Source organism: Bacillus rossius, chromosome 6 (genome assembly GCF_032445375.1).
Source record: "Bacillus rossius redtenbacheri isolate Brsri chromosome 6, Brsri_v3, whole genome shotgun sequence".
Lineage (NCBI taxonomy): Eukaryota > Metazoa > Arthropoda > Insecta > Phasmatodea > Bacillidae > Bacillus > Bacillus rossius.
Genome location: NC_086334.1, coordinates 48600843 through 48627871, shown reverse-complemented (window position 1 = coordinate 48627871; position 27029 = coordinate 48600843). Strand labels below are relative to the sequence as shown.

At 34.4% G+C, this 27029-nt stretch overlaps 1 protein-coding gene across 4 annotated transcripts in view; it reads left to right on the top strand.

The window, feature by feature from the left end:
* LOC134533159 (3',5'-cyclic-AMP phosphodiesterase-like) overlaps positions 1 to 27029 on the top strand; it is a 779555-nt gene that overhangs the window by 385779 nt on the left and 366747 nt on the right. For all 4 annotated transcript variants that reach the window (XM_063370518.1, XM_063370520.1, XM_063370519.1 and 1 more), the window contains one exon: positions 9655 to 9837. In XM_063370518.1, coding sequence (XP_063226588.1) covers positions 9655 to 9837 — 183 coding nt within the window. The remainder of the gene's footprint in view (positions 1 to 9654; positions 9838 to 27029) is intronic.

The following is a 27029-nucleotide window of genomic DNA, read 5'->3' as shown; positions in this document are numbered from 1 at the left end:
GCAGCATTGCCGGCAGCTAAGCCGGCTGGTGGTTTTGACAGGATGCTGCTCTTCACCGCGTGTGGTACTTGTTTATCGCCGTCTGCGGGGTCGGGTGGAGGGGGGGGGGGGATCCGCCGGCGGGGGAGCTGCGGTTCTCGACCCAATTGAGCTGCTCGGGGCGCGCCATTATCTCATTGGCCGCGAGCGTGCATGGCCCAGTCGCGACCTGTCGGCGACCTGGTGCGGCTGGAGGTCGACCGCGGCGTCGATGGGTCGACGTCGTGTCCGAGTTCGATTGGGAAAAAAAATAAGCGACGTCTCGAGACCGACGGATCGAGGGTAGAAGTATCGATCTCAACACCAAGAGGTCGATACTTCGAGGGCAGTACCTCCAACGCGATGTGTAAAGAACGATATGTTGAGGGAATATGCCCAAGTCGATGTGTTGAGGTCGAGGTATCGAGGGAAATTTACTGAGTGCAAGATCTCGTATCTAGGGCAATATCACAGTGCCACTTCGACGTTTAGAGGTCATAAGCCCGCCACAAAATGTATCGAGACTAACACATGTTGAAGTCTAAATCGTTATATGTTTGTCATTTGTACATAACACTATCGATTTTTTTTAATACCTCACCAACAGAATTACAAAAGCAAACGTATGAATTTGTTTAAGTAAATAATTTTTTATTTTCATAAGAATGGGATTAAAGTGCTGTACATAAATATCAATAACACCTCAATGCATTACTCCGACAATTTTGAAGTCAACAATCGCGATGGTTTGTTGAATAAATCTAGCCATCGGACAGCCAGGTATTTTAACAAGCTTACGTATCCGCACATCAGTCTTATCACAACGTATACTGGTTTCTAATCCGAATGTTTCGTTTACTATTAATTGAGAACTGCACCCTCAACAGTAGACACATTGACAACTGTGCCGGAAATTAGGAATTTAGACACGTTTTTTTTAAAATTATATTATAATTTTAAATAATTTTTGGAAATTTTATTTGCTCTATAATTTGGTTACTAAAGGGCGATTTACACTTTGTTAGGCTGTTGTACTCCCCTAAGTTAAACTTTGTGCCAGTAGTCTGAAGCACCTTTCCCAGAGACGTATCTGATATTTTGCAGATCTAATACTTTGCTGGCAGCCAGTTTGAAATTTCCCTCGCTTACAGGCACGTCCCAGGCCTGTAACGTTACTTCACTTCATGACTAAAACCGCCTACAGCAGCTCTGGACGAGCTGTTACCATTTCTCAGAGGCGAGCTCACCATAGCCTTTACTGTCACGAATACGTATTAGGTTCTCTCCTCTAAAAGCACGTAATGGACGCTCATTCTCAGCGTCGTTGCACTTTTACTCACCCCCCTCCTCTTTCAGTTCTAAGAATTCGCCTAAGGCCAATTACAGGTCAGAAACCCCAGCAGACAGCGACCGTCTCCAAGTACCCCTTGCATAAAAAATGTGTGTGCCAAGATGGACCACCCCGCGACACCTAGCGGCAAATTCGCGAACCTCCCAGCCAACTTATCCAGTAGGCAGTCAGAGCGCAGCACTAGACGGCGCCCTTTATTCCCTTGGTAAAGCAGACGCCTTGGACGAGTCGACTCTTCTTTATCTCAGACACCTCTCAACAGGTAGTGCTAAAGTCGGCCAGTGCTACCAACTTCGAGACATCAGAGTTTTTTTTATGATGCCCACTCGGGGAACTTTGGGACCTTTCGGTCCGGACTCCCAGTCACCCTCTCCACTTTTGATTCAAGATTTACTTTTAATTACGAGACGCGGTTCTCCGCGGGACACTTCGCGCCGCGACTGCAGACGGTCCTTTTGATTATCGGCGAGTCGACGAGACACTGCAAGACTTCCATCCGGCCGCAACCGACTATGTAGTCGCCTAAATAAGGGATACTATCTTTTTCAAGTAGTTTAGTCCGTCTGCTTAGTACAAGAGTAATAGTTATTTTTCTTTTAATTTTTTTTGAAATGAAGAAATCAACCGCGCCCAGCCGCGTATTCGCGGGATCCAGTTCTTGGCTGGCGACGCATCTGTAAATAGAAGCCAACTCCCCTGTCTGGTGAGTAACGATCCGCGACTTTCCCCAACCTCCCCTTAACTTTTCCGGGCATTTTCTGCCCCGTATACTGTCTGTGTTCAAGTTCTGATCAGTTTTGATTCGGACTGTTCCAGACAGGGTCCGAGAGCCGGACGCCGAATTGGCACTTTCATCTCCCTTCCTCAACAGGACACAAGCGCCCTGGCATCATGTTCCCGCGTGATCTCCGGGAAACGAAGCCCCGACCTCCGGTGCTTCTGTATCTTTTGACCCTTTTCTGAACTTTCTTTAAATTACGTCGTCAGATGCAGTTAATTAGATAAACATAATTTCTGGACTTTAAGTATATATCCTGGGATTATTTAAACATATTTGTATTTTTTTTATTGTTTTATATATTTTTTAGTAAATGAAACTTTTGATAATTCCATGTACGGCCGGCCAATAATTTTGTTTGAATATACCTCAGAGCTGTTTAAGAATGTAATTAATATTGTACGTTAATATTTTCTTGTATCTGTTATAAGTTTTCTCAGTATGGAGTAATTATATTTCAGACGGAATCACACCTTGTTTTTGTTCATTTCTAATAAACTGGTGAAACTTAAAGATCCACCCAGCAAGGCAAAGACAGTAATCAGACAGTGGTTTGCTGCTACAAAAATAATAGCAGTTAGCGTGGTTTGAACCTTGCTACACAACCATGACAACGTAACCTTTCAAGCATTTTACGCAACATTCATGAGAAAGTATAATGTTAAAATATCTCAGGTTTTCTATCTAATGAAAAGTCTTATACATATTTTCAGTATTTTGTTTGAAAAAAGCCCGTTCACATTGATGCATATGTTTTAAAGTGGGAAAAAAATATTTTGGATATAAATTACTATATTTAAATACAGTAGTGCGTTTTAGGAAAAAAAATAATGTTACATAAGAAATTAGGCTACTTCGTGTTACAATTACTCATTGTCATTCAGGTATGTACCACAAGCAAAGATTTATGTAAACATTTAACTAGAAGAAAAAAAAATATTTACCTCAAATATTATTGCAAAGAAAAGAACTTAACAGCACATTAATTGTTTTTTAACCTTTAGTTTTTATTTTTGAAAAATTTCATTTTGAAGAATGAAAATGAAATAAATCTTGTAAAAGTTAGTTTTTACAGAAAACTAATGTACACATAGCTGTCGTAAAACTAAAATAAGTCTTACCACTCTTGGATTTTAACTGAAAAATAATTTTTTAGCACTACAGATAACATCCTTATCTTTATATCAGTGGTATTTCAAAGAGCTAAGTCTTAGTCAACTTGCAATAAACTATATTTATATGAACTACAACTGAGGAGACGAAGATCTTGCTTATTAATTGGATTGCATAGTAGACTCTACACACACATATATAGCCTACCTACGCCTGCTGTTATTTTCCGACTACAGGTTTTTATATGTAAAATATTTTGACAAATTTAAACATCGAAAATCATTTGTTAATGCCCCCTTGCTGGAATATTAATGGCTAAAAAAAATAATTTTTGTCATCATATATTTTATTGAATCCATTTTGACATGATATGTTGTGGATGCCACAAAACGATTTTTTCATTGTTTATTATGTATGTTTCAAAGAAATTCTTGTAATTTAAGCCTCTTATCTAGTTATGCGAAAGATCTCAGGTGAATATGATCTATTCGTAAATAAATAATTTGTGATTTTTTGGGGGTTTGTAGAAAGCCATTTTCTATGCCAATAAATGTGATGAAAATATTTGCTGTTGTTCTTAAAGAAAAACGCAAATAAAAATATGGGTGACATGCAGTTTGCACACTGCCCATTCATATCATTTAATTAGATTATTTTCAACTAGAATGTGCATGTAGCAATGAGTAAATGAAACTAGCATAATTTTCAACAATCACAACATAGATATAGCCTACAGATCACAATAATTTGTCCTTAGGACTACAGCAGTACTTTTTTTTTTCATTTTTCTACAGCGAATTTCAAATTATTAATTAAATTTAGCTCTCATCTGTTGCATTGTACAAGAATCTCAAACTTACATACGAAGTATAGGTAATTGAAAACTGCGAAACATAGGTGTATTCCTGCCAGTGTAATTTTGTGGAGAAAATTACACGAAATATTATTTTTAATTAAATAGTTTGGTGAATTCTTGCATCTTATTTCTCGCTGGCTAATATTGTACGAGAAATTTTAATTACTTGGGTAAAAATAGATAGCAAGTACGTTTTGACTGATCCTTTTATCCCCGTCGAGAAGTTTGTTAATAAATACGGTGTCACAAAAATAGATTTTTCCTGCTTATTATCACTCTGGCCTCTGGCTTTCCGTTCTCCGAAATAAAATAAAAATACAAAAAACTTTAATAATCAATACCGAGCGCACCTCCCACGACTTAATTACAATTTCCAGAACAACTTGTCTGAGGCACCTTCGCGCTCTGCAGCGAATAAGCGCGACTGGTGTGATGAGACCGGTCGCGGTCGGGTGATCCTCCGGCTCGCGGATCGCGGTCGGCTGCTGCGAAACTCGTCACGTCCCGACTCAGGAAGGACTTATCTCGATGGCCATAAAGGCGAGGGTCGCGGGTTCTTTCCCCAGTTCCTGTGCGCGGGCAGAAACTGCGAGGACAGAGTCCAATGTCACGCTGCCTTACACAGGGAAAAAAATTGGTTGTCCGTAAAGTCGGTTTACGGACGATAGTTTAACGTGACAACGTCATAACAAAACATTGATGAAATGATTGCATACTTTTATGAATAAAATTGAATCATTTTTATTTTAATAATAAAAGAATAAATACTTGAAATTATACTAGTAATCATATTTTTAAAATGCAAGATTAATCAACCTTTATTGCCGAAATTGTTGTTGTAATAAGCAATGAAAACCACATTAACTTTTCACTTCACTTTATAAACAGTCGACGAAACAGTTCACGTGTAGATCACTTGTAATTAATTTTAAAAACTGGCTTTTAGCTATAAATTTTAAATATATTTGTGAACAAGTTTTCATATAAATAAACTGTAATCAAATATCTATCATAAATTATATGAATCACCATAATTTTTTGGTCATTTGTAACGTAACCTATTATTACTGCACTCGCCGACAGCGTAACGGAACACAGCGTAACGGAACAATGAGCGTAACGGGACACAGTGTAACGGAACAATGAGCGTAACGGGACACAGCGTAACGTAACAATGTGCGTAACGGGACACTTTTTCGTGCATGCAGCCGGCGTTTCTCGATTTATTAGACTTTGTCACGTCAAAACGTCTTCACTTTTACAGATGATTCCTTTAGAAACCAGTCGCCAATGAAAGATATTGTAACTTTGTACAACACAACATGTCTATGGTTATTTGTGTATGTGTTCATATATGTATGAAATACATTTCTCGAGATAATACTGAGAGTTTATTACGAAGATTGACGCATAATTTTAAATATAGATTTTAACTAGCTGTCCCGTTTCGTGATCTAACACCGAATAGTATAATAAAATCTGTGAGATGACTTAACTGCCACGCCTCGTGACTTGTGTGCTAATTAGGATTAGAGGGCCGGAAATTTCAAGGATTTATTTGGTTCCAGGCTAAAATGCGCAATCCTATGTGCATATTCTATTCACATGTGTGTATTTACGTAGATTTCCGAGTGGGTCAAAGTGATTCGGTCACTCTACTGTTACTTGGCAGTTGATTGGCCCGCCGTCGTAGATGTGAGTGTCGAGATAATTATGACGCAATCATAAAATAAATGTGAAGGTATACATGTTTGCAGTCCAACTTGAGAAAGAAAACTAATCTGCGAAATTACCGGGTCTCTAATTAATATACTAGATATTACGTTATAGTAGGGGTTCACGAAATGAGCTGATCACTGCGCTAGCGATTGTTTCCTTGTAATTGGCGGCCGTCTGCAAGAGAAGCCAGTGCCCTATTTGACGGGCTAATCAAGAAGTGTTAGCTCCCTCACTGTTTGACTGTGATTCGTGCGTCGACAGTAGACATGTAGCTGAATGGAACGCAACCAAATATAAAAACACAAACGATTCTGCAGTATTTTGTCACATAGCTGAGCGCGAAATCTTTGTGGGAAAAATACACGGCCCTAGCTACAAGACGTGCTATACTATGACAGTTACTCGAATATACATATGAAAACAACAGTTTTAGTTAAACTCCTATATTTATGACGTGTTCACGGTTTAGGCCGTAACCTTTCAGTCAGAACACACTTTTCGTATAGCTCTGACTATAATATAGGTACGAAATAGTAAGAAATTTTAGTTGTACGATTTTTTTTACATAGTTTAATGAGTTGGGAAACCTAAAATGTTCAAAATTGAACTTTAACGTAAACAGTTATTAAATATTAGGAACTGTTAGTGTATTTTTATTTTGAAATATAAAGTTTAATATTTGCAATCACAATTCAAAAAAAAAAGAATTGGATAAATATAGTTAAGTGTTTAAAATAAATATTTAATTTTTTCAGTGAAAAAAAATACTCATGCTTTCCTGACAACATATTTTATTTCACAAACACTCGGGAGTGTTCATAATCAACTTGCTGGCCAATTGCTCCAAGTAACAGGCAGCGATAGTAGCAGAGGTGGCAAGCAGTAAGATAAAACAAATCTAATTTTCATTGGCAACAATGGATTACGTGTCTTGTCACGAGCTGTAGTTAAGCATTCATGAATTTCTAAATTATTTAAGTCACGTAGTTATTTAGGTGAATTGCGCGTTTTAACATTTTTCGTTTTACTACATTATATGACATTCTTACCGTAGTATCAAGAAGTCTTATATTTAAGTTATAAGCGCTTGTATTTTGTTGGAAAATTTGACGATTTGTTAGACTTCCACAAAACATTGCACAATTTTGTTATATTACTGTCTGTGGTCGGTGGGAAGTGGTGTTTTTTTTTAAATAGCATTTTTTGGGTCATTGATAATGTGGTAGCTGTTCCTGCTGTTTTACTGCAAGTTCCTGACTTGTCGGTACAATAAGAATAAACGAACGTGTTTTGAGAAATACTTTCACACTAAAGTATCTAACCATAGCAAGTTAATACACGCATTGATTGCTATTATCTATACCTGTAAAACAGTACCATGACTGAATGACTTACTGACTGACAGATAACTCACAGCCTAGACCGGTGGACCTAAAGTTTTCAAATTTGTAGGAAATATTCCTTGAGAACTCCTAAAAGAGTGCATTAAGGAGGTTTTTTTTATAAATTCCTTCACTTAAGGGATAAATAAAGGGGCTGTAATGTACGAATGAAAAAAAAACATTATTATTTAAGTTATGATAATGAAATTTTGTTAATATACTCTTCAAAATAAATAACACAACACATGTTTTAATATTTTTGAAAAATCATCTCCTAAGAGGGTGAATGGGAGTGGCAAAATTTGTATGAAGAAACGTACGCATAGAAACAGATAGAATTTTGTATAAAAAGAAAGAGAGAATGCCTCGATATCTATTTAGAGGAATTTATGTTGAAACTTCGAGTAAATATTCTTATTCCAAAAATATACTTTTTTATCAGCCTCCTAAATGTTAAAATTAATTTGAAAATTTAAACACTCTAATTTTTGGTGCAATTTGTTATCGAAAACAGTTTAAAATGCTTAGTTTTGGTGTATTTAGTAGCATTTTTTAAATTTTTCCATAGCTGTTGGTAACTCCATAACTTATAATTTTACGTATGCATGCATTTGCAAGTTTACCAAAAAATGTAATAAGTTTATCTTTTTTCAATAAAAATTGTATCTATAGCTTTGGTTAAAATTTGTAATTGAAAGTGATTTCTTTATATTTTTACTCATTAAGTAAACATTTTTACAATCTGGATGAACTAGCAGAGTAACGAACCCATGACCTCTAATTTATGACACTTAAGTGTCTAATGTACACTTATTATATATTGAGTAATGGGTCTTGACCTTGTAATCTATGTGTTGAATTACTGCTATGTAATTAATATGCTTATTTATTTTTTGATTCTTTACTTTGACAATATGCATAAGATTTTAGCAGTTACTTGGTCGTTGTGCATTTACACTGACAAATATTATGCACATAGATACACAACTACAGTGAATCTAGAGTAAAAGATATGGACATTGATTGAAATAACTCTCTTTGTATGTGTAATTTCACATGTACACCCTAAGGTGTTTATTTAACACATAAGTTATTTAAAATAATTTAAAAAATTGTTCGTTCGATTATTATTTGAAGCTTGTAGAATTATTTTTTTTTATATATAACAGTTTGTGTGGTTGTATTTGTTTGTAAAAACTGCACGACATAAGTTTAAAATTTAATAAATCTTTGTGTATTTTAAAGCCTTGCCATATTCGCGTAGCCGCGTCTGTGTGATCTGTCCGACTATGTTGTCTGACCATGCGGTCCGACGAGATTTTGTAGCAGCGTACCACAATAACTTACCTAATGCATCTGGTTCACGTGATAATACACAGAGGGCAGCAAAGTAGATGGTTTTAGATATTAATGTTTGCATTCCTCGAGAGTTTTATACAAAATAGAGAATAATAGAATAATGCATTAGTGGAATTTCGATAATTTATTTATTTAACTAAGAGTTTAATGCATATTTAGGCCAAAGCTGTTATTTTCATGCCTACACACGTTAAAAATTTTATTACCCTCGTTTTCAGTTTCAAAGAAATTTAATGGAAAAAAAATAATAAAATGGTGCCTAAGGTGAAATGATTTAAAACGAGTAATTAAAACGTTTGTTTGGAATGAATATTTTTGCGCCTTTGCATAGTTTTTTTTGTACTCATCGTGCTTCTCGTTGGCAAGTATTAGCCATGACGTCAGAGGCAGATGGTGCAGTCTGACATCTCTGACCTCGGAAGTTTAAGGTTGCCAGTTCCGGCCAGACAGATTCTCTCCACGTGGCGGTACCGACGTCACTGGTCATGTGAACCAATCAAAAGCCATATCCGCATCTGCCCCACCAGCTTCTACACATCAGCCAGTCGCGATTGCGCGAATGTGGTAGGCCCTTTATTTGACACCCGCATGAAGTTACTTACTGCACTTAATGTATGTTTTTTAAATGGAAAAGTAAAATACGAGATCTTTGTAAATTTGTACATTTACAAGAAAGTAACTGCATCACTACAAAATAGTGTTCGCAGTAGTACCTAGTGGGTACGGTTTCTTACCGGGCCATTTATGCTTTGCGAGTTGTACCAGTACATTCGAAAGTTAAGGTTACTTGTAAACCGTTCCCTGAATAGCTTTCCAGTTTGAACTGCGCCCATCAATAAGCATAATGAAACACAATAAAGTCAAATTGTTGGATATTCGATTACCTATTCCCGTTCTTTAAAATAAATCATAACTTGAATGAATCATCAATTATAATATATACAATTTTGCACCAATTTTCTCAATGAACACTTGGTTATTTTCACGTATGCAAGAACAGCCGTGGCCGTGGCAACTGGTGCGGTGCTCGGCGAGCGGGAGCTTGGCGATGCTGACGGCGGGTGTCCGCGTGTTGCAGCTTCGAGGTGGAGAATGGCGCCAGCCCGGGGCGCAGTCCGCTGGACGGCGGGGCCTCGCCCTCGGCGGGCCTCGTGCTGCAGAACCTGCCGCAGCGGCGCGAGTCCTTCCTCTACCGCTCCGACTCCGACTTCGAGATGTCGCCCAAGTCCATGTCGCGCAACTCGTCCATCGCCAGCGAGAGGTAGGTCCTCCAGTGTGCTGTCGGGGACGCGGCACTAGGCCGAAAGGCACTAGGCCAAAACTCACTAGGCAGAAAGCACTAGGCCGAAAGGCACCAGGCCAAAACTCACTAGGCAGAAAGGCACTAGGCCAAAACTCACTAGTCAGAAAGGCACTAGGCCGAAAACTCACTAGTCAGAAAGGCACTAGGCCGGAAACTCAATAGTCAGAAAGGCACTAGGCCGGAAACTCAATAGGCAGAAAGGCACTAGGCCGAAAACTCACTAGGCAGAAAGGCACTAGGCCGAAACTCACTAGGCAGAAAGGCACTAGGCCAAAACTCACTAGGCAGAAAGGCACTAGGCCGAAAGGCACCAGGCCGAAAATCACTAAACCGAAAGGCACATATTATGTTTAGATGTCACAGTGACAGGGCAACATATACAATTGGCCGTTTGAAAAGCATTGAATGGACAAGACAGTTCCAGAAACTTTCAAAGTTTTACTTTGTGCTTTATTAATGGTCATTCGAAATGCTAATTTAATTGGAAATTTGATGCCGTTTGAACTGTAAAGGCAATTCTGAGGGTGTCTTTGGTTTTTTTTGGTATCAAAACAGTTTCGCCAGTTCCGTAGCCAGTTAGTATTGTAGGTACATTCGATCAGAAAAATTTATTATATATTAACTATTTTGAATATCGTACCGTTGCACAGTTTAGGCAAGTTAAAATTTCTTAATAATATAATAGGTGAACCTACTTTTAATGTTAATTTGTGAGGAGGATTTTCGGAAGGCGTCAAAGAATTCCAAAATTCAGATGGATAATGTACTGTCTCCTCCCTATCCACAAATGCGTCAGCTGAGTAGTCGATTTGTGATGATACTTTAATATTTTAAAGAATAAAATCATTTATTTTATTAACTTGCTCATTTTTAGGTGATAGTATAGCCCTTTCTCGAAACCAATTTAGTGTCTTGGTAGTTATGTTACTAATATCTGGATATACTATTTCAATCAATTCCTCCAAATTTTGCACCAAAACACGTAGATTTTTAAGATTGATCTTGACATTAAAGGGTTGAAATTCACCATTATCTGCTTGTAGTACCTAAGTCTTCAGAAAATTGCCTATCACAGTCTGAGAATAAACTGACGTCACGTTCCACCGACGACTCTGTAACTCTTTGGGAAGCATGTCTCTCACGGTTCCCTCTCTTCATTATTTGCGTTAATTCGAAACGAACGAAGTCTTTTGGCAGTTGACGTACTGTGTCCTATATTCGATCTTCGTCGAGGCATGATTATTTCGTGCGAACCTAAAAAATTACAAAACAAAAATCAGATAAAATTCACTCAAATAAAATTAGGTTTACAATTATAAATTTTAATCTAAAAATAAGTACCTATCTACCTAAAGACAACACACACAAAAATACGGCCTCTACTTATTAATTGAAAAAAAATAATGCATACAACAATTGTAACCAACAGCGAACATTAAAATGTATGTGCATTACTCAAAGATAGACAACGCGTAATGAGTCTACTCGCTTCGAAAGGGAAACGCGCGCTTTACCGCTCGGTTAAAAATTAAACTAATTGTCCCAGTTTACATATTGAACAAGCGTCATCATAGCTGATAATAACCCGCTGAGCTGGGTTTGTTTTCTCTTTTTGCATTTGCGATTACCGCCGTTGAAGGGTAAGTGATAGAACAAAAAAGTAATGGCTTGGTGGCCATCGAGAAATTACACTCGCAGGTTGTGTGTATACCAGACGACTTTTTCTGCCTTCAATTACAGTTATTGAGAAATTTTTTGAAACCACATCTTTATATAAAAAAATAGCCTATAGCACTCAGGGACAATACAGCTTCATATTAGTGAAAGAATTGTTAGAATTGGATCCGTAGTTTCATAGATAAAAACATAAAAAGATACCTAACCTAAAAATGAAAACAGACAAAAGGTAAAAAAAGAATGGAAAATAATATAAAAATTATGAAAAAGAGAAAAAGTATAATTATAAGTAATAAAAAAAACATTAAAAATAATACATTACAAACTATCGCTCAAATAAAAAAAGGAACAATATAAAAACTTAAAACATAATATAATTACAATATTATTAAGTTAGAAATAAATAAATATAAATAAACGGTAACAAATCAATGTTTTTAAGGAATTACCTGAAACACAGGTCCCTTTTTTTCTTTACTTAAGGCCGAGTTGTTGGTGGCCATAGAAAATGACACTCACAGTTTGTATGTCTGGTGGCCGTAGAGAAATGACACTCACAGGTTGTATGTCTACCAGACGGGAATCTTGCATTAAAAACATTTCCACATTCACGGCAAATCCACACAAAAACCTTAATGAATTATAAACCTAAACCTCCCTCATGAATCAAACAGTTCATTGGTGAAAACCGTATGAAAATCCGTTGTGTATAGTGTTTGAGTTTATCGCGTTAAAACAGACGTGGCGGGAGGACTTTTCTTTTATAATACTATGTAGGATATTGATATGTATTCACTGAAGAAAAATTGCTAAAACTAATTTACAAACGAATATTTACTGAAAATAAAGTAGTAACGAAAACCAATGTTTAACTATAAACACACTACGGCATGCCTGTGCTGGGAAGCCTATGATGTACATTCTATATTGCACAGACCCGAATACTCACGTTGGCAGGCCATATTTTCACAGACGAGAGAGCCAAACGCCCGATCGTGCATCTTCGGGGTTATTTTTTTTGTTCATTGTAACTCATGATAACTAATGGTCAATTAGGTTAGGTTAGCTACATTATAAATACTTTAAAACATTGTGGACGGTTGATTTGGTTAGGATAGCTACATTGAAGATACTGTGAAATCATGTAAACTGTTTCCTAGCCCTGGATAGCTACACATTAAAAAGTTATTTGCTAAGCAACCATAGAATGATTTTACAGTATTTTTAATGTAGCTTTACTTACCTAATATAACCAACCTTCCACAATGTTTTATAGTATTTATAATATAGCTAACATATCCTAATCGACCGCAAAATTTAATGCCACACCGGTTTATACACTGCGATAGAACGGAAAAAAAAAGCGAGCATGAACTTCGGGGAACTTCGGGTTTGGCTCTCTCGTCTGTGAAAAGAAGGCTTGTCAACGTAAGTATTCGGGTCTGTGCAATATAGAATGTACATCATAGGCTTCCCTGTGTTGACCAATTATTTTTTATACTCGCGCATGCGCAGAGCACTGCAGCCATCGGACAGTCTGCTCGCCTCGAAATTGGAACAGTCGTCGGATGTCGTCGCCTCGTGTCTGGTCGCGACAGTTTTGTGGCTTCGTCCCGCGTCTGATTCCACGTGCATTGCTTTTATGTAAATATTTGGAAGTCAACTATTATCAGACAAAATGTCGCGTCTTGTCGAGTATGCCTCATTCTGTGTGTGTGCCCGGCCTTGCAGCAGCACCCGGAATTATGTGTTCATATTGTCTTAGTATTATTGCAATTCTCAGTGATGATTAAAACTAAGGAATTACACTATATGTGTACTCTTGCAAGGTGGGCGTTACCATTTTCGGTGTATATTTATCTACAGTAAAATAAGTATTTAGGGAGTTGCAGTGTTTACTAATTTGTCCGACGATAAGATTTTATTTTCAATTGCGGCAGAAAGCAAAGTCACGCATATTGTGAAGATATATGTTTTCATTATAATGGATACTCGTTAAAACACTTCAATCAAGCTGTGTTTATTAATCTCACACGAAACTAAGAAAAATTATAAAATCTTATATGTGCGTGTCAATGAGTAGTTTCGACTGTGTAGTGCAGTTATTTAGTGAAGTTGCTTGCAAGTAAAAATTGAGATTCGTCTTTAGAAGGACGAAAAAAAAACTCTTGTATGTATGGTGATCGCTGTATTATTTCTTCGACTACACAAATCAAAATAGCTGGAGGTAGACGAGTTTGATTTTTAAAAAGGTTTGTTACTCTCAGGAATATTTTATTAATTCGTTAGTTGAAAAGATAATCTCTTTTAAAACCCGACAGACTACAATTCTGGATCACAAAACAATAAACATTTTGAAACAAAAAATAAAATAAAATAAAAAATACTTCGCCATAATGAACACATTGTTTAAAATATTATTATTTTTTATTTTTAGGAATTGCAGTGTGTATTTATTTTATTTCAGCGTAGGCTTAAAAATACGAGACAAACTGTATTAAGGTGTGTCATTTACAAAATTTCAAAGAGCAATATATCTTATGTACTATCATTGGTTGAAGTAAAGCCGTATACGAAATGAACGGTTCAGGATATTTTCATTCAAGTTTACACAAAGATTTGAAAATAGTTAAATGCGGTTGGAAACCACGAAGCACTGTTAGTGCTCGTTTTTACGTGAGAAAAATTTGCACTTGCTTTTCCGACAAAGCTCATATGTATTTTAGCCTTGATTTGTAATTATACGAATACAGATATAATCGTTTATTTCCCTTCGTTTCCACAAACGTATTTGGGTTTTGCAATTACAATTTGTACTGCCTGATTCACGGGAACACAATTCAAACTGAAATGGTAGCGGAAATTTAAACAACCAATAATATAATGGACTCATTTCCCTCTTGATTCTCACACAATTATTGACGGACGGACGGATACCATTATAACCTCAAAATGTCTGCAAGGATTTTGCTTTTCAAATATTGTTATGTTATAAAGTTTCAAAAATTGTTCGGTTGTCAAACTGTTTTCATATTTTTTTTTTAAATTACGTCTGAACACATTTTATATTATAAACAAGATGGCGAGATGAGTGTAATAAAAAATTATATAAATTAAGTCAGTTATGCTGGCTTCTTATTGTGTATTTTAAACTTCTCTGAGTTAAAATTATATATATATATATATATATATATATATATATATATATACACACACACACAATAACTTTTATATGTAAGGTGTTGCAAATATTTTTAAAAAATTTCTTTGTGACACTTCTTTTTTGGTTGGGTATTTTTTTTTTTTTGCCGTAAAGTGTTATTTTTCCACTGTCCATCGTATCGGAGCTATCGCACCTCTCGACTTCATACAATCGATTGCTGGGCGGCTTAGTTCTATATTACCCGCTGTGTAGCGCTGGTAGCACGTCACGTTGAAGTTCCTCATTCAGCCGCTAGACCGCACTGTATGTACTGCGCGTATTCTTCTTTTAAATAATAAATTAGAACATAATTTTACCTTACTAAACTTGATTTACTATTATATAGAATTAAAAGTTTTGTTGTTTGGGGCTAGTAATTACTTATTTTGGCATTGAACATGTGTTCCGAACTTACAGAAAAGCAGTAAGTGTGAATTCTAACTTATCTGTATACGTCAAATATAAAAAAAAAAATGCACCGTACACAGCCTCAAAAGAAATTAATGTTAACAAAGCCAGGCATAAACTCAAACCATAGGAAATATTTTTATATTTTGCTTTAAAGACTACAAGAGAGAAATAAGGTCAAATATTTAAAATTCTTTTTTTTAAGCTGAGTATTAAAGCTCATTTACTTTCGTTAATGCTGTTTCCGAATAGGTATGATAAGTCCTTTACTGATGCGGCCTTAATCAAAGGTACCTTTAATACTACAAAAGCTGCCTTCATGCTTGGGAATATTTAATGGACTCAAACGAGTTGGGATTTACAAAAGTTAGGTGGTGCTGAAGTAGCACTCTTAGACATTTTTTTTTTTGCCTGCCCGTAGTGCTTTAATGTTTATTTCGATTGATGATATTTTTCTTGTCATATAGTTTCTAATGATCTGCGAATATCAATAATATTTTTTTAAATTATTTGTTATTTACTAATAATGCTAATTAAAATACCTTGTTCGTTAGAACGTTGTGAAAATGTTTTGTTCTACCCCGATTTTCTATTAAAAACTTTAAAGTTTACAGTGTAAGGTTAGGAAGATTTTGAATCTGAAACTTCATAGAATATTAATAGAGACATATTTTGTATGTGATCGACATTTTAACCAAGAATCTAAAAATGTAGGATCGAAGTAGCTTAAAATTTATTCATTTACACACACACACACACACACACATATATATATGTATATGTATATATATATATATATATATATATATATATATATATATATGCGCTCCTGGCATGTTTTACAAACATTCTCTTAGAGGGCGTTGTTATACTTTAGTAGTGTAACCCATATTAACGAGAGATTTGTTAAATTAAATCATCAAATCGTGAGAATGGTGTACGTACATTAAAAATACGTTTACGTGTTGTAATTGTTAGGTTAGGTTACTCACATTTAAAATACTGTATCATAACAAGGATGGTTTGTTAGATTAAGTGAGCTAAATTTTAAATTGGTAAACTCTAACCAAATTTTCAAGCAATATTACAGTATTTTGAATGTAACTAACCTAACCAAACCAAACATAAATAATTTCATTTGGTTCTAAGAAGAGTGTTTAAATAAATCACAATCAATTCTGACTGTTCTATATTTTTATGGTGCAAACTATATTTACTATGTACATATGGTCTTGGTTTGGTATTGACAGCGTGGTCATTGCAAAAACAATTAGCACGCTAGACATATTAAGTTTTATATAATTTTAATTTTGGCCATGACTAACATACTTAGAGAAGATAGGTAAAAAATGAATTAAGTCTAAAGAAGTCTTTAAGTTAAATTATTCAGCCATTTTAAAAATAATGTGCCAAGTTATGTTTGTAGTTGTGAACCATATGACGTGTGGTCAAATAATTGCATGCTAGCAATTATATTAAAAACCAATTAGACATAAAGGAACACAGGATCTGCGCATTCAAAGCGCGCGCGCTATCGGTGTAGTTGATGTTCACGCCCGCTTATGGCGCTGCAAATATTGTTTTATTTGTTAACATGGGAGATTCCGGTATCATACTTCTATCAACTTCTATTCTATGGCTGCAGTCAGTGAGAAGGGAAGCCTACGATGTACATTCTGTATTGCACAGACCCGAACAAGCCCTAATATCTACCTTCGGCCAACGTCGGGATAATTTTTTTCTGTAGTCTCAAAATATTAACACGAGGAGGATTCAAGGTTGAAGGCATAGTTTGAATTTATGGATACGTAAACGATCTGATTATTGATGTTGATGGGGTAAATTATCTTGACTAGTCTCTCTTCCTTAAAAAAAAAATTGAAAAAAATCGGCGATAATTTTATTTCGTGTTACAAAATTTTCTCTTTTTAACACATTTTGTGGAGATAAGAGGTTAATTTATACAGAATGTACATCATAGGCTTCCCCAGTGAGAAACTAGTGGTGAATGGACGTGGGAATTTTTAAATGCTAATACAACCTGGTGAGAAAAAAAAAAAACTTTTTATTGGCAGTTTGGCAGTTCTGTTACAGTTGTTTTTAAAGATTTTTCAAGTAGTTGTCAAGCCGTTACTAGTTTTTACACATTCAAGTTAACAGTTTGAAAGCTATAAATAAAATTAAGAAAGAAATAAGAACTTAAATGTGAAGGCTAAAGGAACTTTTAAGGAGGTATTCAGGAACAGCATGAATCACATTAAAAACTCGGATGTCTGGGATGATTTTAAAATGTGTATTTAATCTGTTGGTTTTATTACTACGTAATAATATTCAAACAGCATATCTAGGCAGTGATTAGTACTAAAATTGGTAAAATCAATGTCGAAAAGGTACCCAAGTTTCTGAAAACCAATATGTATTTTTCAAATACCTAACATAACATACTAAAATAGTTTAATGACATATGGGGTTTAGTTTAGTAAGCAATTAATATTATATTAAATTAAGGTATTTTTTTATTTTCTATGGGTTATTCTAATTTTTCCATAGATTAATTTCAAGATCTTAATATAAGTAATTTACTTAGGCGTAACATTGCAAGGTTTTCATGTCGATCTTTTGCAAGTCATTTCACTGTTACAGAAATGTTTGTATTGTTTTAAATGATCATACAGTCTCTGAAGAAATATACATAATTTTTAGTAAATTAAAAATTAATTACGATATAACTGTTTGTCTCAAATTAAATTCATCTTTATTATATAAAAAATTGTTAGCTCTTATAATATACATTACCTAACGTAACACAGTATCATTCTTGTTCACAAATATTTTGATGAAATTTTAATGAAAATAATCTCAAATATGCTAAGTATTACTACAATTCTTGTTTTAAATGCTTTTATTAGCACAGCAATCCGAACTTTTCTTGTATTTAAGACAAAGTGTATTTAAATAATTTGTATTAAGTGTTGGTTGCAGCTAACCATATTTTGAATAAAAAGTGTTGTTAACATTATTATTAGATTGTTTTATATCGTAAAAAACTCAGATAATCTGAAACCAGACCGGAGGTTTTACTGAAGTAATTAACCAGAATAATATTAAAATATTTTTTACTTTGTTTCACTGATTCTTGGACATTTGGTAACGTCACGGTAACTAATATTACAACTATAAAACTTCAAGTTTGATACTCAATTTATGACACTCGATTATTTTGACAGGCATGTAACTTTTAGTGAAATGAATGTTATTTGTTATTTTTTAAGTATTGCTGAGCACTTAAATAAAATATTTGGTAAAATTATCAAAGAATTTTTAAATAATATGTTTTAAAATGCTGCTTGAAGACGATTCTTAGATAGTAGCAGAAGTAAAAAGTATTTTAACTCTAAATTTATAATAAAAACGCGTTTATTAGCGGATTACATCGTAATTGTAATTTGGTTTATTATGTATTGTAATTAAAACAATTTATGATTGTATATTTGATTTTTAAAAATAAAATTCTATAGATAACTAAGAGTAGTATTTAAATGGCCCCGCTGTAATCTCGGAGGTGCAGTCGTTTTGCCGGGAATTTAATGATTTTGCTTCTAATATTTCGTGTGTTTGCACATTTTTTTTAAAAGTAAATTCATAAAATAACAATATTTATTTTTTTTTAATTTTTTTTTCATTAAGCAAGTCCTTATTTTAATGGTTTTGAATGAACTTAAGAAATTTTTTATCTAAGTAATAAATAGCATGTGCTGAAAGCATGAAATTATGTCGTATATAGTTTTGGACTACCCGTTTGTATGTAGACTTCGTCTTGAAACTCTATTTCATTAACTCAATGAAAAATGGGTTTCCCCAAAACCGTAGAAATCGAAGTTTTTCATGGTTTTGTAAAAAATTGGTTGTCTGTAAAGTCGGTTTACGGACGATAGTTTAACGTGACGTCATAACAAAACATTGATGAAATGATTGCATACTTTTATGAATAAAATTGAATAATTTTTATTGAATTATCACTACTTTGTATGGATACAAAGAAGGAGTGAAATTAAATCTACAATTTAATTGATGAATTTACTTTTATTTGCACTCATTAATTCAAATATTTTTACTACTTTAACGAAGAGATTATTTTAACTATAACTTTTATACATATTTGCTATTTAACTTCTTCCAATCCGTGTTATTCTGTTAAGGATAGGACGATGATAGGAAAAGTAGGAAACGAATGGGAGTGTTTCAAGTATGATGTGAAGGAAAATGGCTTACCCAACACCAAGATGCAGTCAAAAATAATATATTTGCGCCACGGACTCTGCAGCAATGCTAGGAGGAACGGGTTAGCAAAGAGCAATGAAAATGTTACATTGAAATGCATGAAAACAGAATCACGCTACGGACTCGGTCGCAATGCTAGGAGGTGCAGGTTAGCAAAGAGCAATATAAAATGAGCGTAATGGGACACAGCGAAACGGGACAATGTGCGTAACGGGACTATTTTTCGTACGTGCATACGGCGTTCATCGATTTATTAGACGTTGTCACGTTAAAAACATAAATTTTATTGATTTATGAACGGTGTACTAAAAATAAAACGTTTCAAGACGAAGGCTACGTACGAACGGGTAATCCGCAACTGTACCTATATCACAACATGGTTTCATGTTTACAGTATATTCCTGGGACCGACATAACATTTTGCCTTCATGTTCATAAAAACCATTAAAGAAGGACTTGCTTAGCAGGAAAAGCTTTTTATAAACAATTACATATGGTTATTTTATGAATTAAAAATCATGAGCAAAAACCACGAATTATTGGAAGCAGAATCATTTCGGATACTATCGAACTTACGGCTCTGTGCTCAACCATGCGACGTAAAGACCATATCGAATCGTTCTTTCATCGACGTGAAAATTTTTATCAATGTATATATATATATATAGTTTCATTCCTTTGGCACGCAGTCGTTCTGTTGTGGAGTTCACTGCCCTTTCCAGGTGGAAAACAAAAGGGTGCGCCGAGCTCGACTGGAGTGGATCAGACCCGCGGAGTCGCGAAGGCAAAGAGTCCACGAGGCACTTCAGCAGCGTGGTACAAAGACAATGGCGTCTCCCGAGCACGCGTCAGCATGGCTTAACTACGCTTTATTGATTTTTCTGTCTTTGCGAGGGTCGTCATGTGCTCAGACTGGCAGGTTCCAAATAGGCACGAAAACCGGCTGCTTGCTTACGGCTGTAGTATATTATGTAGCTGGAAAAAAAAAAATCAAGGAAAAGCAAAAGAGCATTTTTGTAATAAAACTATTTTACGTTGAAGACCCGTTCACGGATCGCAGGCAGCTGTAATTAAAGTTACAATAACAAACTAAAATGATCTGCCCATTTTCATTGAATTTATGATCAATATTTAGTGCTGAATAAAAAAAAAATTAAAGTCCTTGAAACTTAAAGTAAAGTATAGTAAAGACAGACTTATAATTATTGTCTAAGTAAACGTGGTTACAGGATTAGCTATCACGTAATAGTTTTTCTATAAAACGACAGAAGCCTGTGCAGTTAGCAAAAACTATTCTATTATAAAACTGAACAGATGTGTGTCTGCCTGTCGTTTGTTTGTTCGAGCATCACGCAAAAACTACTTAACCAATTTTGATGGATTTTTTTATTTTTAAAAGCATATGCTTATATTGAAAAAAAGCTTGTAGATATTTTATCTAGCAACGATGACGGGAGCAGGAGATATAACAATTAAAAAAAAACTTTTTTCACAACCAAGTGGAACCATTGTAAGGTAGTCTCCCATTCCGGTCATCTGCAAGAGAAGACACTGCCTTATTTAACGATTTCGCTTCCGAACAGAGTTACTGCGATTCGTGTGCCGCCCACACGACACATGCACGAGAGAAACTGGAAAAAAAAAAAAAAAAAAAAAAGAAGACAGACGACGATAGGTATAAAGACCAGAAAAATTCTCGTGTATATATATATATATATATATATATATATAATATTGTGACAAAATAGTATACAACAAATCAACAAAAAACTATTTTACTATTTTGAGAGATTTAAAGTTCTGAATTTTCACTTACAGGAAGCTATCATTGTGAAAAAAGAGGAGAATTGTGATCAATGAACAATTTGGAATTTTGTTTAAGTAATCCTAAGACATTAAGTTGAAGAAATTCAACTAATACGTTCGAAAAGAAATATAAAACCTGTAATCTATATTTTAAATAAAAATGTGATAGTTTAGAGGTTTAAAAAATATTTTAATAATGTATGTAATTGTAATTAAGGTGAAATTTAAAAAAAGTATTTAACAAAAAAATAAAATTGTAAGTGTAAATCATGGTTTAAACATAATTAAAATGAAAAAGGTGCGGTTTTCTCTCTTTTTTTAAAAATAGACTATGTCATGCAATTTAAAGGAGGTATTATTTCATTAAGGTAAAATATATCCTCGAACACACTAAAACGTAAAATAGAATTTATTAATCGATACTAAAAATTAGAAAGTCTTACGCTTAACAACTTTATAAAATATCATTCTTAATCATTTGTCATGAATCAAAGCTTTTATGCACCGGGCAGTTTATTGCGTCTATTTCTTTCGTAAAAATGGTTTGGAGATAAACACATACTTTTCTTAAATGGTAAAATATCAGCAATAACTGAGATTACGAGAGCGAAACCGCGGGTTATTAGCTAGTAACCTACAAAATGCCATCAACTCAAAACCAATTATAATTCACAGTTATATTTTAAAATCTAAAGAATGTTGTTTATATCAGTGCCCAGTGTTGTGCCGCAACATTGAGCGCGAAATAAATGTTTCTAACCGGGCGGGGGGGGGGGGGGATCTTTATCTAGATAATTCAAATATATTTCTTTATTAACATATTTACATATATATTTGTATTAAAATTTCAGTGAGTGTGTTGCAATTTTTTTAATTATCCCGTATAGTAAAATTCTACCAACGATCTTAAAAATAAAAATCATTTATATCTACGCCATTATGAATGTAGATGTAGTGATAAAATCTTCTCTTTTAATTAAAACTCACAACAGCTTTACGAAATATTTCAAATCTTTTGTAATTTAGTTGACATTTTTCACGACCACTTTGATAAAAGTATATTTTTAGGTGTAATGCAATGGTAGGAATTACATATTCTTATTTAATTGCTCACATTTACGTATTACTGTCATATAATTTTATTTTGTTAATTAAAATGACTCTTTTTAATGTCGTATATGTTTGGATAAGATAATCTAGTAAAAAATATTTAACTCTGAGACAACTTGCAACATAATATAGCCTAGTATGTAAATTTTAACTATCATAGATGCTTTATAAGCGAATTATAAACAAATTAAGATTTCACAATATCATCAGATATACTTATTTAGATCTATCAAATTAATATTCATTCTTTTTCAAAGCATAATGTAGATAAATTGGTATAATTCTTTATAGGAATACAACACATACTCAAACGACCTTATGAGAACAGTAAAGTCCTTAAAATATCCACAGAAAAATTAATAAATAATGAATATGAAATGTTTACATGATAAAGTTAATACAGTTTCTTCATTACTAGATACAAAATTTTATAGTTTTTATTGTTAAGCAAATTTTGATTTCAAAACAGGATATTTCGGTGTTAAAATTTTTTTTTTTTATTAATTCTGTTTATTCACAAAGACAATATATTATTCAACAAATATAAAACTTTAATGTTTATTGATACTTATTTCACCAAAACATTGCCATTTCGAATGAATATGATGCATATATAATATAATTATTATATACCTAATAATACTATTAATAATATATAATAATTATATAATAATTTGTAATATACTTCGGGGCCCCGCCTGCATGGACAGATATACTGTTTTCAGGGCCATACTAAAAACAACGCGATTTGAAAACTGTCCAAGATATCCGAGTGGTGTCTGTTCACGAAAAGCATTTAAGAAAGCGCTGAGGGCGGCTGCGTGGTTCTGATTCCATATTTCGTTTCTAAACTGTATTTACAGAAGAGTGAAAATGGCTAAAATGCGTGTTTTCAGAATAATTTTTAGTACTTGCATTACACCTTTATCTTCATTTCTCTGTCACACATTGTTACTGTTACAGCTAAAATTCCATAGTTGTCCTATACACCACGAGAAGACTGACTATGCGCCAGTTCAGAGCCTTGCGCTTAGAGGCGATACCGTGCTTTAAACACCAGCGAGCGTCACACTTATCATCCCGCCTCACTAACGCGCTTACAGCCCTCACAAGAGGATTTCATATATATTTTTTAAAGCAGGGTTTAACATATTAAATTAAATTACGCATTTGGATATGAAAACGTCTATTCGCTAGTTACTGTAATATCTCGTGTAACAAAATACCGCCAGATTTTAATCGCAAATATCTACGGGACTAATATTGCGTCAACCATGGTTTAACCCACAAACCCCACTACAGATAGATCATATTTGTACGTGTTTGTTGCGCAGTACTTGTTTTGCCTATGACTTCATTATATCAGTGTAGGCGCATGCGTAGCGTGATCGTTTCGATTGATAATTAAATTTCATATTAATATGAAACACTTCATATGATATATCCCGACGTTTTCAATAAAAAAAAAATCTACGGCGCTGACCTCAACTACACCTTTCTTCATTTTTTCTAAAGACTTTTGGGTTGGTTTTCAAAAGAGTATTTCTCTGCATAACATTAAAAAATACACAAAAACGGAAGTTTTTCAGAAGGCAATCTACGATAGTGCCGTGGGATCCCTAGAGTGGGAGGCGCCTACTTGTTGTTGTGCGTTTCCAAACACGCCTGCCGCGGAGGAGACGAGCGATCGACAGGCGGGCTTACGTCGCGCCGCTTGCAATCCGAGCCGGCGCTTACGTGCACGTCCATACGTCGCCCCGAGGAAGGGTAGTTTTCAGAGATGTTCGCTCGCGCGCGGGGGTTCCTCGCGGCTTCTGTGAGATTGATTCTTCTCGGCAGTGCGCCTCGGCTCTCTCGCCAATTGCTTTTTACTTCCTCGTCTTCCTCCCTCTCTCCCTTTTTACAAGCATTCCACACTTTCCCTCGCTCTTTCTCGTTATTTGCCGCTTCTAGTCTTGCGGCCTTCGCGTCATCCTCGCACGCCGCCTCTTGCTGCGCGTGGAATCAAAAGCGTCCATGTGCCATTTCATTTGTGTGCATTTACCCAGTGGCGTATTTATGTAGGAGTTTGGAGAGAAAATTATTTGCGACACCCTTCACTACAGAATATTCAACTCCCACGGAAAGTCTAAAATGCAAATAATTTACCAGCTTCTCGTTTTTTTTTTCTAATGTCATTTATTAAAGTATTAAAAGCTAAAACCAAAGCTTATAAATACGTAAATGATACCAAAAATTTAGTTTCTACTAGGGATTAAAAAAATTTTTTTGGAGGTGGTTCTTTCCGTTTTCTAAGTAACAATTATTTTAGAATATTATGGAAATAAGCTTTCAAAAAATTTTCTGTTACTTAAAAAAAAGTTGGTAAAAATTTGCAGTTTTAATTAATTATGCTTTGTTAAAAATAGTGTAATTATGTGTTATTAATACGTAAGGATAATATTACCCAATAGAATCTTATGTATCGCAGATCACAGTTAAAAGTAAACACTGTTCATAAATTTGATTACCACTCAACTATATTATCACCAGTTCAGAAACACGCTGTGTGTGTTCGACATAGGGTACATAAATTTAATTCTTGCTGAGTTTGTAATGGAGTCCGCGAACCATGATTTCCACTCAAGGACACTTGTTATTGAGCATATGTCCTTAGATTAAGTAACTGTATCAGTACTGTGTGATTTCTTTCGAAATCACCTAGTATTTTGCCTGTTGTTATACATTTTTAAGAATTTTTATAAAATCTGGTTATAATATAAACGAATATATTGTTATCAAATAAAAAATAAAAGAAACAAATGTAAGTTTCATAATTTTCTGAGAGCTCGGTTAGGTTTGTATTTGGAAACTTTTAGATTAAACTGCGTGTAGATTATTAGTACAACAATTTGCTTCCAAATTTGGGTTTCAGAACTTTTAGAACACGTGTTACTTGTTATTAGTTATCATTATTTAATTGATAGAAAACTTACATATGTGAATCTAGGAAGAGCCTGAATTAATTATTTCTCATCTGTAAAATACATTCGGTAAACCTACCCCTACAATACACGAGGAACACATTGGTATTCGCAGTAAAGAATATTTAAAGTAAAATCAGTGAACAATTTAGTGGAAACGCCCAATTTGCAATGATGGAGTCCATGTTATTCCCTTTACCTTGAAAAAAATAATTACATAACTTATTCGTTTAGGTAACTTTTGGCAACAGAAGTTTCCAGCCGTAAATTAAAATCTAACGAGTACTTCAGGAAATCATGAAGTTGCTCTGAACAGACTGTGAATGAAAAAATTACGAAATTAATGTGTGTATACAAAATAAAGGAGAACTTATATTATGCAAAAACAACTCTCCCAATGACGTGAACACACTATTGATCGTATAAATCTTCTGTGCAATCCTTATATACACGTGCCTGTTCTATCAAAATATTCCTTTCGGGTTGATCAGTTCGAAAGATAGTTATGGTTTTCGCACTAATTCTTTTATATCGTTGTTTAATAAACGCATGCGCAGTCAACATCTGTGCGGATCGTAAAGGCATAGGATTTTTATACTTTTTATTTATCGGCACCACTGCTGTCAAAATTCTCCTTGATGTTTTCATTTAATATTTTAAGAAGATATGTGCAATACTGAATTGTCTATCTGTGATATTTTATAATTAGTTTTGGTTGTAAATATTTTTTTGCTACAAACGAATTTAGGAATGAATTTCGTGCACTTCAGACTGCATTTGATTGAAACTAGCGGTATCTGGTTCACAGAATGTGACTTCTATCGATTGGTGATTTACATTTAAAAATGTAAATTTAGTGTGTTCACGAACATGAAAATAGCTACAAGTAGATTAAAGTCTAGAGCATTTAAGAAATCTGAATATTTTTTGATAGACGTCTGACGTTAGTTCTTGACAAGAAATGAGCATAATTCAACTTGAAGGGATATTTTTCGTGCCCCAAATTGCAGTATGTTCAAACCAGAAGAGTACGTAGAATATCATTTGGGAGGGGGGGGGGGGGGGTTCGAGGATAGAACTTCTTTGCCTGCTGATTGCTTTAAAATTCTTTCCTTTTTTTGTGGGAATAATATATTTTTTTTTAGAATTTCTTATGATTTCGGAAGCGTAGGGTAGCTGCGTATGCCCCTGAAATATAACACGTAGTCTATAACATTCCAGGGTAACAAGTCAAGGGGAAGAATATGTAAAGAAACTCTTCCATAAATTATGGGGAAAAATAATTTATATTAGGCAGTAGTTCTTCAAATACTTAATTTTCTAACTGTTCAGGCCTTACATTTTTAGCAAAATAGCACATTTTAACAGTAAAAGTAAAAACATGTAACATTCTTACACCTTTACAACTGAAAGAAAACCACCAGCAACAATTTTAAAAGTATTAAGATAAGCTGGGGAGAATTACGTTTACATTAAATTTGAAATCGTATTCCCGCAAATGTATGCCGAAAAAAAAAAGCCTAAAAACGGCAGCTCTCGAAAAAAAAACCGTTAGTCATTGTTAAAGTGTCACTTTTCCTTTCATGTTAACTGTTTTTGACGTTTGCTGATACGGTGTATTTGATATAATTTCGGACGGGTATAATTATTTGCTTGTCTGTTTCGTGTGTTATATTATTTCTGTCAAATAACAAACGGGAAAA